At 53.6% G+C, this 18,423-nt stretch overlaps 1 protein-coding gene across 1 annotated transcript; it reads right to left on the bottom strand.

Annotated features, from left to right (window-relative positions):
• Window positions 1-3,740: 3,740 nt before the first annotated feature.
• LOC309957311 (ETS translocation variant 3-like protein) lies at window positions 3,741-9,169 on the bottom strand (the record flags this gene model as incomplete). The annotated part of the gene is made up of 5 exons (XM_082832491.1): window positions 3,741-4,210; window positions 7,809-7,929; window positions 8,330-8,519; window positions 8,775-9,012; window positions 9,106-9,169. The coding sequence occupies 5 exons, from the start codon at window positions 9,167-9,169 to the stop codon at window positions 3,741-3,743; spliced, it is 1,083 nt and encodes a 360-aa protein (XP_082688617.1).
• Window positions 9,170-18,423: the final 9,254 nt, after the last annotated feature.

Below are 18,423 nucleotides of genomic sequence, written 5' to 3'. Positions count from 1 at the left end.
ATAGAGAATAAACTTATGGTTACCAAAGGGGAAAGGGGGCAGGGAGGGATAAATTAGGAGTTTGGGATTAACAGATATATACTACTATATATAAAATAGATAAACAACAAGGTCCTACTGTATAGCACAGGGAACTATATTCAATATCCTGTGATAAACCATAATGGAAAAGAATATAAAAAATAATATATATATAAATAAATATACAAATAATATATAATTATATATATATATATAAATAAAGAATATATATATATAACTGAATCATCTGAAAGTGACACAACGTTGTAAATCAACTATACTTCAATTAAAAATAAAAAAAGGGGCTTCCTTGGTGGTGCAGTGGTTCAGAATCCGCCTGCCAATGAAGGGGACACGGGTTCGAGCCCTGGTCTGGGAAGATCCCACATGCCGCAGAGCAACTAAGCCCGCGAGCCACAACTACTGAGCCTGCGCTCTAGAGCCCGCGAGCCACAACTGTTGAAGCCCTCGCGCCTAGAGCCCGTGCTCCTCAACAAGAGAAGCCACCGCAGTGAAAAGCCCGCGCACCACAACGAAGAGTAGCCCCCGCTCACAGCAACTAGAGGAAGCCCGCGTGCAGCAACGAAGACCCAAGGCAGCCAAACATACATAAATAAAATAAATAAATTTATTGAAAAAGAAGAAAAAAATCACACAGGAATAACTTTTAACATTTCCCTCTCAGTAGATAATTTGCTCTTATTTCTGAGGAATTTTAAGGGCCTCTTGAAGTCTCAATCCATGTGATTATGGTGAGATGGAAAGAACATTAACTGATAATTAGGAAATTTATGTTCTGAATTGGGCTCTTCTACATGTATGATTTTGAACAAGTCCCTTCTTCTCTCTGGGCCTGTAAAATTAGGAGGTTGAACTTGATGATCTCAAAGGTCCCTTATGGCTACTAATGTCTGGTTCATGAAGCCTGGGAGTTCTGACGCCCTAAAACTCTGCTGGAACCCAAGTGTGCTTCTGTCCCTGCCTTTGGTGCAACAGAGTCCAGGGCCTGGGAGCAGGGGTTGGTGAGCTGGATTTGCTGTGTCTTGCCCTGGTTCCCACCCCTCCTAGAAGAAGGCTGAGCATCTGCTCCATACTCTTCTCAGAGGACGCTGATGGCCCCAGCGGGCTAGAGGGTGTGATGTCCAGGGTTGATGGCTGCACCCGACTGTACCAGAGGAACTGACAATCTGCCCTCTGTTTTCCCATTAGACCTGTGGATCCTTTGGTGAATAGTCCATGATTTGCAAATGGGGTTTGAAATAGGAGAGTTCTTATAAAATATTTTTATCCTGCAACTCCCTTCCTCCCCTCGAAAGACTCGAAGGTGCCCAGCACCCCTTCACCTCAAACAGCGCCCCCCATGGTTTCTACCCACCCAGCCTGGTCCCGAGCTCTGAGCTCTTCGGATCGCTGGTGTTGACTCTGGCCACCAGAGGGCACTCTTGCAACGTGTAAACCAACAGTTCTCTTCGCGTTGGTGGAACCTGGGTCGCATCTTTGCCAGAACATCTGGACTTGCTGAAGCCTTTCTTAAGTGATTCTCAACCAGGCACGGTTTCTTCCCCTGGGGGGGACATTTCACCAGGTCTAGAAGAGGAGGCTGGGGGAGGGTGCTACTCGTATCTAGAGGCCAGAGATATACTAAACATCCTGCAATGCATAGGATAGCTCCTCACAGCTAAGAATTTTGCAGCCCAAAATGGTAATAGTGCCGAGGTTGAGAAACCGTGCTCTCCTTGAATCTGTTGTCTAAAACACAGAGTGCACCACCTGGAAATTTATGTCCTCTGAAGCTGAGCTTTCAGTCTCCTGGGTTCACCTACTCTAAAAAGAAATTTTAGAAAAGTGACCACAAAGCATTTTTCGTTGCCTGAAACGTGGGGGTCATGGCAACCACGAACTTCTGAAGAGGAGGAGGGGTCAGGCAGGACACATGGGGGTCCTTGTTAGGGGACCCTGTTCCCGAGGCTGGCCTCTCTGAACAGGACCCAAACCCTATGACAGTGTGATCCAGTTCTTTGTGCCACAGCAGACAACACTAGCTCTTTGTCTCCCCAAACTGGACAGGATGATGGGAAAGCCCCAGGCTGGGTGTTCGTCCTTCTTGTAGGGCTGGGGATGGGCCTGGGCCTGTGACTTTGGGAGCAAGTGAGAGGCAGTTTTCACTATAGCTCCTAGGATCTCCTGGGAGCGACACTCTGAGGTCCCCTTTTTTGGCATCTGGGGTAAGGGAGGGAGACTGTGATGAAGCCCACTCACAGATCCTTTCTCCTGGCCTATACCCCGCTTGGAAGCCTGGGAGCTGGGTTCCTTGCTCATCTTAACCTTTCTGTGGGGTGAGGGCTTAGCCCTGCCTTACTCTGGGTATCTCCTTCCCCAGTCCACCCATGAGAACATGCGCCTGCCCCAAAGGACTGAGAGGCAGTGGGTAGCAGAATGAATAGGGAGCTCTGAGAGAGGGATGCACCCCTACTCTTTGGATGAGGGCCAGGGACAAATGATGGACAAAGGGACCCTCTGTGCCTCCTTAGTTTCTGCTCTCCATCATGGGAAGAAAGTGGAGACAAATCCTAAACCTGTAATTGGCAGCCTAGAGATAAGAGAGCAATATGGCTTGGCTCCTGGAACATTCTTTTCTTTTGGCCTTTCCTTGGTTGAGCAAAAGACCCCTCTCTATGTGTCCCCTCCTCCCCCAGCCACCTGTTGCTTCAGTTGGCTCCCCTTGTCATTCTTAGGACCTGGGATGCAGAGGGAGAGGGACCCCTTCCAACTCCCTCCTTCATCCCCAGCCCTTAAAACTCTGCTCAGAGGTCCATGGCAGGGATCTGGGGGTCATTCTGTGAAGACCCTTGCTCTGCTCTTAGGTTCCTTCCTTGAGGTTGGTTTCTCACTGGCCAGGGCAGCTCCTCGGGCTACAGCTTCAGCCTTTCTCTCTGGGGCATGATGGCAGCAGAAGGGAGGAGAGTGGCTGGCTTGATTCCTACTCTTCCTCCCAAGCCCCTCTCCCCGCTTCCCATCAGGAATCTTGGGTGATGTTTAACTCCATACCAGGTCAGAGGGCAGCAGGAACGCAGGAGGGGGTGGTCAGCCACGAGGGAGGTTTGCCAAGGGCATTTTATTCATGGTCTGCAGTGGAGTATTACAGAGCTGAGGAGGCCCATCCCTCCTGACCCCACTTGCTTGGGTCTTGGGGAAAGGAGGGGACAGGAGCTCCCAATGTCGCAGAAATCAGAGGGATCGGAGAGAGCTGCATGGAGGGGCAGGAGAGAGAGGGGAGACCTTAGACTGATGAGGGACAAGGGCCCCAGCGAAGAAGGGAGTTGCCCTGAGACTCGGGGAACAGAACAACTCCTGACCCTTCCCCAGCTTAGACTCTTAATTTCCCGTCTCATGTGGGCAGGTATAGGGTCTTTCAAATGATGGAAACCTATGGAAACCTTATTCTCTTTCTCCCTCAGAAAAGTTGAGATTAAGAATGTCTCCTTAATCTGATTAGCAATTTGGTGGGAGGGGGCACTCTGCCTCAATTTTCCCCTTCCCCACATTCGCGTTTTCCCTGCGATGCCCCCCACCTCCTTGGGTGCAGCTCCGTTCCTTCAGATCGTTCTACAATTTAAAGCTGTTTCCAGCCAGGGGAAGGAGCAAAGCCAGAAGGGAGGTAGATAAGAGGTGGGATGGAGTTTGGGGGACACCCCCCCACTTCACATCTTCCTCTCCCATTAAGGAGGATCCAAGGGCCACACTGCTTTGAAGGTCTCCAGATTGGGGGACACAGGACTTTCCTCTACAATGTAGGGTTCCTGCCTCTCTGAGGAGAAGCCCTCTCTGGGATCCATCGTGGGATCAGGCTTTACCTCCAGCCCCTCGGGCCTCAGGCTTGGGAGCCAGAGCCTCTCCCCAGCCCCCTGCGCCAGCCCGGCCAACAGAGGAAGGCCAGGAATATGCCGGGCCCCTGGGGCCCCTGCAGCCCCTGCGGGTCCTGGGAGCAGGGTGTCCGGCATGGAGGACCCTGGGAAGTGCTGCCCTGCGGGGACAGGGGGCAAAAAAGGCCCTGAGAGGCGGGGCCAGTCAGAGAGGACAGGGGGTGGCAGGGGAGGGATGAAGGAGGCGAAACTGGGAAGCTCGTCTTGGGGGCTCCCCAAATGGCAGCAAGGGCTGAGCCGGCAGTGGGCTGGGGCAGAGCCAAGTCCTAGAGAGAGAGAGAGAGACAGAGAGAGAGACAGAGAGAGAGAGAGAGGGTCAGTGAGTCCCCACCGCTGGAGATGTCTCCTTTCTCTGCCCACTTCCCATTTCTTTTTTTTTTTTTTTTTTTTTTTTTGCGGTACGTGGGCCTCTCACTGTTGTGGCCTCTCCCGTTGCGGAGCACAGGCTCCGGACACGCAGGCTCAACGGCCATGGCTCACGGGCCCAGCCGCTCCGCGGCATGTGGGATCCTCCTGGACCGGGGCACGAACCCGTGTCCCCTGCATCGGCAGGTAGACTCTCAACCACTGTGCCACCAGGGAATCCCTCCCATTTCTTTTTGCTCCTGCTTGAAACCTCTCCCCACCTGTGCACCTTCCTTTTTTCTTTGCTTCACATCTTATCGTAAATGTCATCTCCTTGGGGAAGCCTCTGAGCCTTCCCAGCCTAGGTGAGAGCCCCTGGACTCCCCCCTCATCCTTCCTGGTACTCTCCTCCAGGGCCCTGTTGCTTAGAATCAGGAGTCATTTGTGTGATTATTAATATCTGTGTTCCCAACACTGTGGTGGCAGGAACTGTGTCTGTTTTATTCTGGATCCCGGGATCCAACCCAGCCTGGCGTGTATTAAGTGCTCAATAAAAATGTGTTGGATGAATGAATGAGGATATTCTTTGCCATAACTCAATGGATCCATTCTTCACTCTCCTCGGCCCTGTAGCAAAGGACTTTAGTTCTATTCTAGCTGGGCAAAGATCTAGTTGTGTGACCCTGGGTGTGTCATTTAAATTCTCAGTCCTCAGTTCCTTCATCCATAAACCCCCTGCTCCCAGCTAAGATCAAGCAGCATCATGGGGCCTGCTGAGCTGTGAGGCCAAGCATGTGGGGTGAGCCCCAGCCTTCCCCTTCTCTGGCTGGCTCTGGCCTATAGCTCTCCTCCTCCAAGAAGCCCTCCCTCCTTCCATTCCTTCCAAATCTGCCCTGTTTCCCCAGGATCCTGCAATAGGGACTCCTAGCCTGGGATCTCTGGGGATGATTATATAGAACTTCACACCACTTTCTATAGTTCAAAAAACCTAACTCCAGTTCCACATTTTTTCTTAGCAAGTATCAACCCAAGGTGATGACATCAGCAAGGCTATAGTTAGTAAAAACTGGAAAAACAACTTAGTTGTTACTTAATTCATCCGATTTATTTGGTAGGAGCAATATTTCTGACGTTGGATCTGTGAAAGGGGAAAGCAGTGAAAATGATCCTTCGTGAGGAAAAGCGTGGAGACCCCTGCAAGAATGTACCTTCTCCTAAGTCACTGTCCTTTTCTTGGGTCCTTACGTGACGTGGAGACTGCTGTCTTCCCCCAGCAAGGTTGTGTCCCCTGGGGCTAGTGTCCCCCCTCAGGGCCCCACAGCTGAGTACGCATGTGGAGAAGATGGTTCTAAGAGTCCTCCTACCCCTCCCCGCCCCTTCCCAGCTCTGGTCCTGCAGCTTCTGCCCCTGGCTCAGTAGTCCTGGCCGCTCTTCTGCCCAGAAGCAGCTTCCTCTCTTGACACCAAACGCTGTGAGTGAAGGTGGAGTGAAGGGCTGGCACACCCTTCTGGAATCCCGCTCCAGAAGTGGGCATGTGGCTGCTGCTAGGCTCCCAGAGACCTGAAGCGGCTTAGGGTGCCCCAGGACCCAAGCACAGGCAGGGCCTGGGCACCCGCAGAGGGCAGGCAGGTGCAAAATACCTCAGGCCAAGCGGGGGCTCGCCAGGGAATATTTTTTGATTTCCCCCTCATAGTTTCCCAAAGAGAGCAGCTCTGTGCCCAAGGCATTCCCAGAACTGGGAAGGGGTGGGTGTGGGTGGAAGAACAGAGAGGTGTTCAGGTGCTGTCTTGCTGCAGGCTGCCAGACTTGTGGCCCTACGAGTCCTAGCAGGTCTTGGGCCGCCCTACGCCCACAGCCTTGGCTGCGCTCGTGAGGACCCAGAGCCAGGTGCCCTGCATTCTCTGGGAGGTGGGACCTCTGGGCTCTCAGCTGCACTTGGGTGGGGCGAGGGCCATGGGTCTTTGTTCCATGAAATTGCCAGAAGTGGAGGGATAGGTCTTGGGCCTCTGCAGAAGAGCCTTGTGTTGGTCAAGTGTCTCTGTTGATCTTTTTCACAGAAAATCTGACTTTGCCTCTTCCCAGCTTACAGTCCTGGAAGAACTGGCCTCTGCCTGCATTTTTGCCGTGTCCCCCTCCATCACCATGTGCTGTCGCACTGGCTTCCTCCCGGTTCCTCTTTCCTGCCCCAGGACCTTTGCACACCTTATTCTCTCTGCTTGCCATGCTCTCCTCTCTCCCTCCGAACTAAGCCGGCGCCGATTTACATTTTGGGTGTCAGCTCAAATGTCACTTTGTCAAGGAAGTCTTCCCGGCTGCACCCTGAACTTCCCTGTAGCAGTTAGCACAATTATCATTACTTATCTACTTGTTGGATTATTAACTGAATGTCCGCAAACCCCCTCTTGTCTACAAGCTCTATAAAGGCAGTCTTGCTCACATTGGCACCCCTGGCCCTAGGACAGGGCCTGGCACATTCAACAGGACCCCATGAGCTATTTGTTGAAAGAAGAAATGAGTGAATAAGGGAATGAATGGGTGAACTTTATCTTCCCAATCTCTCTTCAGTTGGGCCTCCTTCTCCACCCATGGCCCTTGCCTTGGTTCTGTCCCCATCGTCCTCTGCCTAGATGATCTTCAAAGCCTCCAACATCAGTTGTATGCCTCTTCCACCGCAAACTCTACATCAACCCAAGTCGTCTTTGCAAAATGAACATCTGGATGTGCCTCTCCCTCTGGGTCCCTCCTGTCCACGGATCAAGTCCAAGCCCCCTCAGCATGGCTTCAGAGGCCTTCTGTGACCAGACGCCTGTCTGCCTCGCCAGCCTCGTCTCTCATCCGCCTCCTCGTTCCCACTCCCATCACTCAGCTTACTCTCACCATGTAAGCTGCCAGCAGATCTTCAGATTTACTACACTCACTTGCAGCTTTTTACTTCACAAATGCTGTTCCCTCTGCCTGGGCATCTTTCTCCATCTTCTTCACCTGCTCAGGTGTAGCCTCCTCCAGGAAGCCCCAACTCATCTGCATTCCCATAGCACCTCGTGCTTCCCAGAATCTCAGCACTGGTCACTGACCATCCTCCCATCTCTGTTCCCTACTGATCTCTGAGCATCTTGAGAGCCATCTTTCATCTCTGGGTCCACACACTTAGTAAATAGCTGGTGAGCAATAAATGTTTGTTGAATGAATACATGACTTATCCTTTGACTCATGCCCCCTCACCCATGTGCTCAATCAAAAGGGTCCTCCCGGGGGCTTCCCTGGTGGCGCAGTGGTTGAGAGTCTGCCTGCCGATGCAGGGGACACGGGTTCGTGCCCCGGTCCGGGAAGATCCCACATGCCGCGGAGTGGCTGGGACCATGAGCCATGGCCGCCGAGCCTGTGCGTCCGGAGCCTGTGCTCCGCAACGGGAGAGGCCACGACAGTGAGAGGCCCGTGTAACGCAAAAAAAAAAAAAAAAAGGGTCCTTCCCTCCTCTGCTTAAGATTCCCTGGGCCCACCCCAGTCCTGAGCACTCACGGTGGACAATGCTGCCGCTTCCCTTCTTGTCCCTGGAGGCCTCTGGTGGTCCTTGAGGGGTCCGCTGTCCAGCCATCTGCTCTGCCATGGCCCAATGGGTGGAGAGCCTGCTATGCAGGAGCTGGGGAGTGAGGAGAGCAGGCTCAGGGGTTGAATGGACCCTCCCTGGCGTGTATTCCCCAGTATACATTGTTTGTTTTAATGACCAGTCATTAAAATAATGAAATACTCTCATAATGGTTGCTAAGTCAGCACTGCCCACATGTCCTGGACCCTCCCCTGAGACCCCGCCACCCCCTTCCCTGTGATCCCGGCACAGAAGGAGTTGCCCTCTCTCATAGGCAGGTGCTCTACTATAGGGTTCGTTAAATATGTAGGGGTGGTTCAGAGTATCACCCCCACCCCTGGGACTCAGGGACTAAGGATGCAGGGGGAGAAGAACATTGAAAGCTGATGGGCCCCTGAGGCAGAGAGGCAGGTTCCGGTGGAGCTCTGGGGATGGGACCAGCTTTCATGCCTACCTCACTCTGTACACCCATGGGCACCAGGGCTGGTCGAAACAGAGCAGGGGCCCCCAGCAGCAAGTGGAGGGATGGCGGTGCCCGCGACTCCCACAGAGGGTAGTTGACGACGATGAGCTTGCTGAAGTTGAACTTGTAAGTGAACCTTTTGCCTTTGGTCTTGTGCAGGATCCTCTTATTGTAGTAATATCTGGAGATTCCAAGGTTGAGAATAAAGGGTTGGCCCAGTGGCAGGGAGGATGCAGTCAGAGACGCAGCCACATCCCCCGTCCCCAGGCTGCCAAGGCAAACCCCAAGCTGCTCCTGGATAACCACTGGACATCTCACCACACTCCAGAGCATTTCCCAAGCCTTGGAGGGGTGGGAATCTGACAGGGGTGCCAGAAACCACGGCTCTTTCCTTTGAACTCTGCCCTGTCTGGCCACGTCGGCTGCCTCCTCTCACCTGAGGGCCCGGCTCAGCTTGTCATAATTCATCTGTGGTTTGCACTTCCTGCGGCCCCAGAGGCGGGCCACCTCGTCTGGATCCTTGATGACAAACTCCCCGTACTCTCCCTGCTGCCAGGCGATGACATGGCGGAACTCCTCCTTCTGCAGCAGCTCCAGGATGAAGTACCATAGCTGGATCTGCCGGGAGCCCGGGGACGACTCGGCTTTGCAGGCCCAGTCGGGGAAGGCCAGGCCTGGGGTGGAGAGGGGAGTGAGCGCCGCCCCCCTGCTCCCGAGGCCTCTGGGGCACTGCTGGAACGCAGCTGGGACACCTGGCAGAGGCTCACCTGAGATCCGGAAGTTACGGGAGGTGATGGCAGGGATGCCCTCATCCAGGCAGCTGCAGTGCATTGTCCATTCCGGGGGGGCAGGAGCTGTGTCTGGGTCTTGGGGGGAAATGGTCCCCTCTTAGGAGGAAGTGAAAGAAGGCAGGGGAGAAGGAGGTGAAAGAGGAAGGAAAGAGAGATGAGGGAAGAGACTAGGGGAGGAAAGGGAGACTGAGGCAGGGGAGCAGGGTCTGAGGCAGGAAGCTGCCCCCTAGCCAGGCTGGGCCCAGCCTCCTCTGGGGACCCCCTCACTGGCCAGGGGCTGACCCAGGGCTTGGGGCTTGAGGCTGAACCGCTTTATAGATGGGGAGGACTGCAGAGGGTCCTAGGTCCTGCCGCCGCTGGGGGATTTAGACAATGACACCTTTTCTCAGGGCTTAACAGGATTGAGGTTTTTCCCAGGAGGAGACAAGTGAAAATGTAATTAATCGCTGGCTCTTTCTAAACCTTGAGTGTCGGCAGATACACGAACCCGCACTTTTATAGTACTTAGAACAATTTTACATTTGAGAAGAGGAGGGAGTTTTGTGCGTTTTATTCACTGAGGGGTCTCGAGTGCCTAGCAGAGCGCCTGGCATGTCATGGATGTTCAAGAAATGATTGTTGGTAGAATCAATGACTGGCGATGAATTTATCAAGGGTGTCACTATGTGTTTAATATCTGTCTCCCCCTTCAGAGTGTCAGCTCCCTGTGGTCAGGAACCCTGGCTGTCTTCTTCCCTGCTGGCTCCCCGGAACCCATCCTAGCCCAGGGCCTGGTACTCACAGGGGCTCTATAAATATTTGTTGAATTAATGAACCATGGGCAAGGAAGATGGAATCTCGCTGGTTCCCAAGTTGGCTTGGGGGTGGGATGGGGGTGGGCCTTGAGATGGGGGGAAGACTGGGGAACGAGCCCTAGTAGGATAAACTGGCCTGATGCGGGTGAGGGGAGGAGAGGAAATGTCTAAGTCACAAAGCCTTCCGGATGGAACTGAGGATGGTGCGAAAAGCTGGCTTCTACTGTCACTAGTGCAAGATGAACTGATAGGCCAGAGGATGAGGAGGGATGGGAGAATGAGAGGCCTGCTCCTGGGGCTGGGCCCAGGCGCAGCGGACTGCTTGCGCACAGGGGACTGGCTCACACCACCTGGGCTCTGGGTTTCCATCTCTGATGCAGTTGGCATGAGGCGAGCGCTGTTCTCAACCAGAACTTACTAGGCCGTCAGGTCTGGAGGCATGTGGGGGCTTACCTGGAGTAGCCTCCACACTTTCCAGACGAGGCTCAGAGAGGGAAAGGGACTTGACGATGGTGTATGGCCGTCCCACCCTCCACTCCTAATTCACGGCACTTTTTCATATGCCGTGCTGCCTTAAGACTTGAAACAAATCATCTGTAGCTGTGCTTCTCCAACTCTAATGTGCATAGGAGTCACCTGAGGATCTCTTTGAAATGCAGATTCTAATTCAGTGGGACTTGGTGGAACCTAAGATTCTGCATCTCTAACAAGCTCCTAGGTGATGCCAGCGCTGCTGGTACATGGGCTGTACTTTGAGTAGCAAGAATCCATGGGAAACAGCATTAAGGAGCTGTGGGTGTTGGAAAGTCAAGGAATCCCGAGGAATCCCAAGAACAAGGTCCTACTGTATAGCACAGGGAACTATATTCAATATCCTGTGATAAACCATAATGGAAAAGAATAGGAAAAAGAATGCATATATATGTATAACTGAATCACTTTGCTGTACAGCGGCAGTTAACACAACATTGTAAATCAACTATACTTCAATAAAATAAAATAAAATAAAATAAAAAAGTCAAGGAATTCCAACCCTGCCCTCCTTCCCCCGACACTAAGAGGTCACTGGGTCTCTTGCTCTCCTTTTCCCAAGGAACACTCAGCTCCAGGTGGGCCAGTGGACAAACCTACAGCCCGCTGGGGGCAGGTGTGTCCAGGGGTACCCAATCTGGCCCCAGCAGAGAGCATCTCTGGAAATTAAGGCAGACAGGGCTATGAGTAGGTCTGTGCCCACTCTGAATCTGGGTGAATAGGTTTTCCCACCCATCCATCTGTCTCTAAACTGATAGCTGATATTCTGGAATCTTCTCTCCTTCTTTTCCTCCCCTGAAGCAGATGCCCCTACTCCCCTCCCACCTTCCTTTCCTGCTCTGTCCATTGGGAGGTTCCTCCTTTGTCTAACCTCCAGATGATTGGGATGTCTCCTACCTCATCTTAGGAAAATGGGTGGGGAAATAGGGGGAGCAGAGGTGAGAGATTCCAAAGGAGGACTGTTCCTTGGAGGAAGCAGATAGAATTCCTAGGGCTGCAGTGCCTCCTGCTGGATCTGATGATGTTTCCTGGTCTGGAGGGTTTGAGACCTCAGGGTAGATTTAGAATCTGGCAAGAAGAGAACAATAAACCCACCGCAGAGCAGACACTCAGGGCGCTCTGCACTGTGCTGAGAAATTGACACACCCTGAACCTCACAGGAAGTATCAGATGAGGTGGAGCTCAGAGGGGTTGACTAACTTCTCTAAGGTCACACAGCTCTTAAGTGAAAGAGTGGAAAGCAAGAACTTAATACAAAATACAAAATTTATAATATTCAGCCACCTAGGTAGGCTACCAAACCCTCTCTCCTGCTCCCTCAAAGAACAAAATCTAAAATATGAAGCCAAATATGACACGCAGGCTCAGTGGCCATGGCCCACTGGCCCAGCCGCTCCGCTGCATGTGGGATCTTCCCGGACTGGGGCACGGACCCGCGTCCCCTGCATCGGCAGGCGGACTCTCAGCCACTGCGCCACCAGGGAAGCCCTATTCACTTCATTTTGATGTAACTTTTCCTTAGTAAGTTATATTATAATTTTTGCGGTACGCGGGCCTCTCACTGTTGTGGCCTCTCCTGTTGCGGAGCACAGGCTCCGGACGCGCAGGCTCAGCGGCCATGGTTCACGGGCCCAGCTGCTCCGCGGCATGTGGGATCTTCCCAGACCGGGGCACGAACCCGCGTCCCCTGCATCGGCAGGCGGACTCTCCACCACTGCGCCACCAGGGAAGCCCCTGATTACTGTTAATAGGATTAATCCCGTTGGCCCACACAAGCGCTCATTACGACACATGTAGGTTTTAGGTAATTATTTAAGAAAAGCAATAGCGATAACGATGATAAAAAAGAGAGCCTTAACCTAGATGTTGGAGCCAAAAGAAACGTCCCAAGCAGATTTTAGGTTTTAAGAGTTTAGTTAATATGAGCTGGGCCCCTATCATGAACCCAGCATTGGGCTTGACTTTTCTTTTCTTATGTTACTTCATTGAACCTTCACAACCCTTCGTGGTGGGTATTATTATCTCTGTTTTGCAAGCTGAGGAAATTGAAGTTCAAAAGATTAGAAGACTTGCATAAGATCCCAGGGCAAGTGGTGGAGCTGGATGCAAACAGGTCTGACTCCAGGCTCTGAGCTGTAATTAGTCCATCAGGGCAGAAAAGTTGAGGATGAAACTTGGGAGCAGAGGCAAGGCTTAGGAGGCCCTGGGTCCTGAAGGAGGTGCTCCAGTCTAAACCTGAGAGGTGGGCTCTTGGCCAGAAAAGTGATCAACAGTGGGGGTCGGGGGGAAGCCAGAGGACCATCAGATGGGCAGAGGGGAATACAGAGAGGTGAGGAGGACAGGAACACGCCCAGGATAAACAAAGGTCAGAGCTCAAGACAGGGCTGCCTCTCTGCAAAGTAGAAACTTGCATCCTAAGTCACCGTGTCGTTGGCCCTTCTAAACTGCTAAAGGGATTGTCCCCATAATCTGATTGATTGGACACAGCGAAGTCTTCTCAGTGACTGCTTGATTGATGAGTGGGAAAACGGACTGTTTATAAATTCAAAGGCGGCCAGAAAGAGGGCAAGAGGGTCGGCGAGGAAGAGAGTGAATCAGAGAGAATGAGACAGAGAAATAGCATCGCGGAAATCGGGGATGCTGTGGACACAGGTGAGGTTCAGATACAGCCCTGGGAGACTGAAAGATCAGAGTGGAGAAACCAGCCCTGAGGGGCAATGAGGGAAACACAGAGATGGCAGCGTGGGGGGATGTGTGTGTAATATTTTCTGCTTCTTAGCGTCGAGCAAACTGCTCATCCCCGCCCCGCCTCCGACCAAATCCCCAGTCTGATTAGAAGCCTCTGGTCTCTCCCCTTGATCTCAACCCCAAGTGGAGAGCGGTTAGTCCTGAGACCTCCCTTAATGCTATTAGCGAAAGCGGCTTAGGATGGAGAGCAGGACCAGCTGGGGGCCTCAGAAGGGCAAAGCCAACACCTTTTCCCTGGGGAATTTGGGGGAAGGGCAGGGATCGATGTCCTTCTTCACCAAGGGCATCTTGTCCCTTCTTCTGCCAAACCCAGACAGCCTAGGGCAGAGAGGAGCCCTTCTGGACGCTCCCTGGCTGGGAATCTGGCCAGCTAAACCCCATCTCCCTCCCGCAGCCTCAGCTCTTGCTGCCATCAGCCCATACCTGGGAGAGGCGCCTCCCTCTCTGCCACTGCCCCAGCGGGGTCCACCCTACTTCCCCTGAATCCCTCCTTCCTCCCCCTCAGCCCTGAGCCCCCTCTCCAGGCTCCCTCTCAACCTGCTCCCATTGCCAGTGCCCCCTCATCGGGTCTCAGATATTTATCGCCTCTTTACCCCGCCCCCACCCCTCCAGCCCCTTGCAGACTTGTCTCTGGCTCTTGTCTCTGTGGTCCCTGAGGGCCGTGGGATTTTAAAAGGTTTGTGTTACTCCATGGAGTCGAAATCCAAACCCAGACAGCCCCATGCTCCACCCCCAGACCTGGCAGGAAGGGCAGTTAAAAGTCATGGGGAAAGTCACAGAGCCCCCCCAAGGACCCAGGGGTTGGGGAACAGGAATTGGGGTGTCAGGAGACCAGCTTCCACCCACTGCTCCCTTGGTCTGGCCCCTCCAAGTCTCTGTTTCACTTTGTTTGACCTTTAATCTTCAACTGTTTCCTCCTTTCTTACAGTTTCTCTCCTCTCCCCTCTCAAGTCTTATTCTTCCTTGTTTCCACTTCCCGTCTACCAGGTTTCTCTTGTCTTACTTCCCTAGCTCCTTTCACTTTCCTTTTTCTCTGTTGTCCATCCTTTTCTGTCTCAGTTTCCGTTGGTCTCTCCATTCCTGTCTTTACGTCTTATGTCTACAGATCATACTGTCTCCTGTCTACAAATCAAGTGATCTGTCTGTCTTGCCTCCCCCTGTGCCCGTTTTCCTCCTTAGAGGGTGTCCCTCCCTCACCACCTCTCACCCAGCCTGCCCTCTGTTGTGCTGTCTCTGTCACTCTCTCTCTTGGTCACTTTCTGTCTTACCTCTTTCTGTCTTTCTCCTGCCCTCCTGTCTCTCACCTATGCTTCAGAGATGGAAACTAAAACCCAGGCCCCCAGCTTCCCGACCCAGGCTCCTCCAGTGCCCCTGTCCTCCCCCCAGCCCTCCAGCGGCCCCTTGCCCTCTCTCCCAGCACAAATTCAGTGTCAGTTCCTTTCATCTCATTCCCATCAGCTGGGCCCCAGGGGATCCCCTTGCCTGGACACCCCCCGATCCTTCCCTTCATCTCCCCACCCAGGGGACAAGAAATCCCCTCCAGTAGGTGGCTGAGGCGTCTGGCCAGCTTCAAGGAAGTGAAAGCTCCCAGCCCAGTGCTGAGCTGGGATGAGCCGGCAGGCCTGTCTGGGGCTGAGTAACGGGGACGGGGACGGACGAGGAATGCAGCAGGCAGCGGGCCTCCCAGGGCGCTCTCACCAGCGGGGGGCCTCTGACGCTGTCTCACTCAGTCGCCAGCCCTCAATGCCATGTCCGCTTCCAGCTTCCGCCTCAACCCTGGCCCTCGTACCCAATCTTACCATGAACCCTGAATTCAACTTCCACTAAGGGCCAAACCGGACTCGAGACTCCATCCATGTGCCCTGGACTCTCCCCACGGGGCCCCACTGCCCTCGAGCAGGGTCAGAAAGGGGTTGGAGGTGGAGTGGCAGCGGCACCGCCTTCTTCCCAGTGCTTGCCCTCTTGTCTGTTGGGAAGGAGGGTAAGACCTTTCTCTGCCATGGGCGCATCGCCGTCTGTGCCTCTCCAGCCTCACACAGCCCACCTCCGCCCCAGCTGTCACAGGGGTGCGCCTGACACGGGGCACCCAAGCTCTTAGATTTCAGGCTTCTTGGACCTCGTTCTTTGGGAAGAAGCCAGGAGTCTGAGGAAGTGAGGGAAGCGGATGGATGGGGCAGAATCCCTTCAGTCCATCAGAGATGTCACTTCATCCCAGCCCGGCGCAGGTGGGAGCACAACCTTAACTCTGCCCTCCCTGGGACCACCTCCTACTCCTTCCCATGCCCACGCTGTGACGCCCACCCCCTCAGTGTCAGTCCTCCCCCCACTACCCTTCAACCTGGCCACACGGATGGCAGCAGTGAGCTCTCTGAGCTGCTGAAGTCCCTGTAGGTACAGACAACAGGGCACGGGGATGGCTAGGACTCTCATTCATTCAGCCCCAAGAGCCTGACTTGGCCCCATTTATCGCAGGAGTCTTCTCTGCCCCAGTGAGCCGACATCTGACCCCAGCTGTGCCCCATCTGGGGAGAAGAGCCTGGTGCCATGCCAGACCTGCTGCCTTTCTGGGGTCCCTGCCTCTCTCTGCCCTGACTGCCCTACACCTGCCTCTGCGCTGTCCCACACCTGGATGGAAGAGCCTGGCCCCTCCTAGGCAGCTTCAGCGTGGCCCTCGGGCTCTCATGTTCACCCCGTGCCTGTGTCTCCTTTCCTTTCCTCTTCCCAGTTGCTCTGCGACTGGCTCCACAGCTGGGGTAGGGGTGGGGGAGGAGAAGGGCTGTCCCTCCAGCCAGCCCCAGCGGCAGACCTGCCACCAGAGCCCCTTACCTTCGTGCAGTAGCTTCTCCGGGCTCAGTCCAGCGGCTCCTTCTGGCGCACTCCTCGCCCAGCGACCCCTCGCTCATCACGCGCTGAGTTAGGGTTACTTAAAATGAGAGCGGGATCTCCAAGCTCCCAGGGGAGCTGATGTGGTTTTTCAGACAATAGCATTAACCCTTCGGAGGCCAGTGGCACCACGACCCTGAGCCCCCTCCACCTCTGTGGGCGGGTAGGGTGGGAGGGAGGGTCTTCCACTGGGTCCTTTGCATCCAGAGCCTTCCTCTGGAGCAGATGGCTCCTGAAACATCTGACCAACAGGGAGACTGGTGAGAGGGCTACACCCGCTTCAGTTTTAGGAAAAGGGACACTGAACTGCCGCGAAGTCCTTCCAGCTGTCTACTCTTCCCACTATAAGTCAGCCCTGCTCTCATAGAACGTCCTGTGGAGATGAGTCCAGGCCTGGACAAGAACCCCCTCTTCATAACCTCTGACTCTTAACACTACCTCACTCCCTGTTTTCCCCTCGGAGTCCCAGGTCCCACCTCCGCTCGCATACTGGTGTTGAACCCTCAGGATCTGTAACTTTCCTCTTAGTCTCAAGTACTACAGTGAAACTAATAGTTTACCCAGTCACCTTTTCTCTAAGGTTTTTAAAGCACTTATTATGTCTCTTTCCTCTTAGGGCTCTAGAAAACAGATTTTTCCTTTTCTTTATAAATACTACTCAAAGTTAGACAGCAAGAAGAACTGCCCACTAAGTCATAAACCAGACAGGAGAAAGTAACTGCAGGGGCATCAGATACCCTGCTAAATAAATAGCAGGAAGAAGATAAGGTGGTAGAATTCCGGAATACACGGGGGAGGGCATGGAGAATTTAGGTAACTGACCTCAGGGGAAACTAGAGGAGAGAGGTTGTCAAAGACCAGAGCCTCTGTTTTTAACGTCCTGGGGACCAAGGGACCCTGGAGCCTGTTGGGCCTGCGTCCAATCTCCCCAGTCCCTAGTGGGGAGGAAAAGATTGATGGCTGTCATTGGGGAATCAATATGATTTTCTTTTTTTTTTTTTTCTCCATGACTCTGGGAGGCCAAGTTTCTCTCTCCCCCACTACTCCCCCCATCATTACACAGCCCCTCCCAGCCTTGAGCTGATCGAGATGGGAATGGAGGGCCATGGAATTAAATTCTGGGGGTTGTTTTCTGGTTAAATCAACCGAAGCTAACATGATGGAAAGGTGAGAGAGAGAGGCTGATTGCTGGAAGAGACAGGAGCTAGGGGCCACGAAGAGAGGGTCCTTGTTGGGGGAGAGGCAGGAGGACCGGGCTCCGAGCCCATTGAGGGCAAAAAGGAAAGAGGTTACAAGGGAGGGACGGTCCGGAACAGTGTTCCAGGGAGTTGGATGCAGGGAAAAGGGAGGAATATTAGCCAGGACGAGGCAAACTGGATCTCCATAGAGGACAGAGAGCTATAGCCAGGAAGACTGAGGTTAGTGCCAAGACGTGTTACCCCAGGCATCTCTCTCAGATGTCACTGGTGTTTTCTCACTGGAAGAGCTGGCTCTGCCCCTTTGCTCACCTTCACCCCATCCCATTTCCTTCATTTAAGGATTTAGGACCATGTGAGTTCAGAGCAGGAAGATGCCAAGGCCAAGGAGAGGATTCTGGGGAGGTAGAGCCATTCCGTCCTCCCCCTCTCCCACGAAGGCCCCATTGGAAGAGCAGGTCGTGGCACAATCTTTAGTGGGAGAACTGGGACCTAGACGGTGGGCCTGGACCCCACAGGTCCTTCAGACCACCTGCTGCCTCCGCAGGCTCTCCTGGGAGGGTGACATCCGACAGGCCTCCAGGGAGGGAGGCTCAAGGCTTTTCTGCTGTCCCACTTCCTGTCACTGTCCCAATTCCCAGGGAAGTCCCTCACGTTGCTAACTTCCAGTCCTTGTGAGAACCAGAGCAGCTGCTTCTGAGACTATTAGGGTTTCACCTTTTCTCTTCTGCTGCTCCACACGCTGTTCCTGCCCACTTCCTCTCACATGCCCGTAAACCTGGTCACAGCAGTCCCCCCGCCACCGCCCCTACCCTTTCTGTACAATTCACGTTTTGATGGCTGGCCCTCGTAGGGGAGGCTCAGTGTGGGATTAGGAAACTGGGCACTTGGCACAGACATTGGCTTCTAGGGTGGGACCCTGAGCCTCTCTGTTTCTTCCCTGAGACACAGGCAAATGGCCTAGTGCCCTTCGGGGAGGGGAGGTCCCCTGACCAAATCCAGCCCTTTCCTTTGCTCTTTTGAGCATCTCTGTGTGCATCCGGTGCTTGGACACGAGGCTGCTCTACAGATGATCGCCGAGTGAATAAACCAACAGGTACCCGACCAGCTCCCCACACTAGCTAATCCAACTACCCTAAGTT

The sequence above is a fragment of the Leucopleurus acutus genome (assembly GCF_964270905.1).
Source record: "Leucopleurus acutus genome assembly, chromosome: 2".
Lineage (NCBI taxonomy): Eukaryota > Metazoa > Chordata > Mammalia > Artiodactyla > Delphinidae > Leucopleurus > Leucopleurus acutus.
The sequence above is the reverse complement of the archived record's forward strand: the minus strand, read 5'-3'. Positions and strand labels throughout refer to the sequence as shown.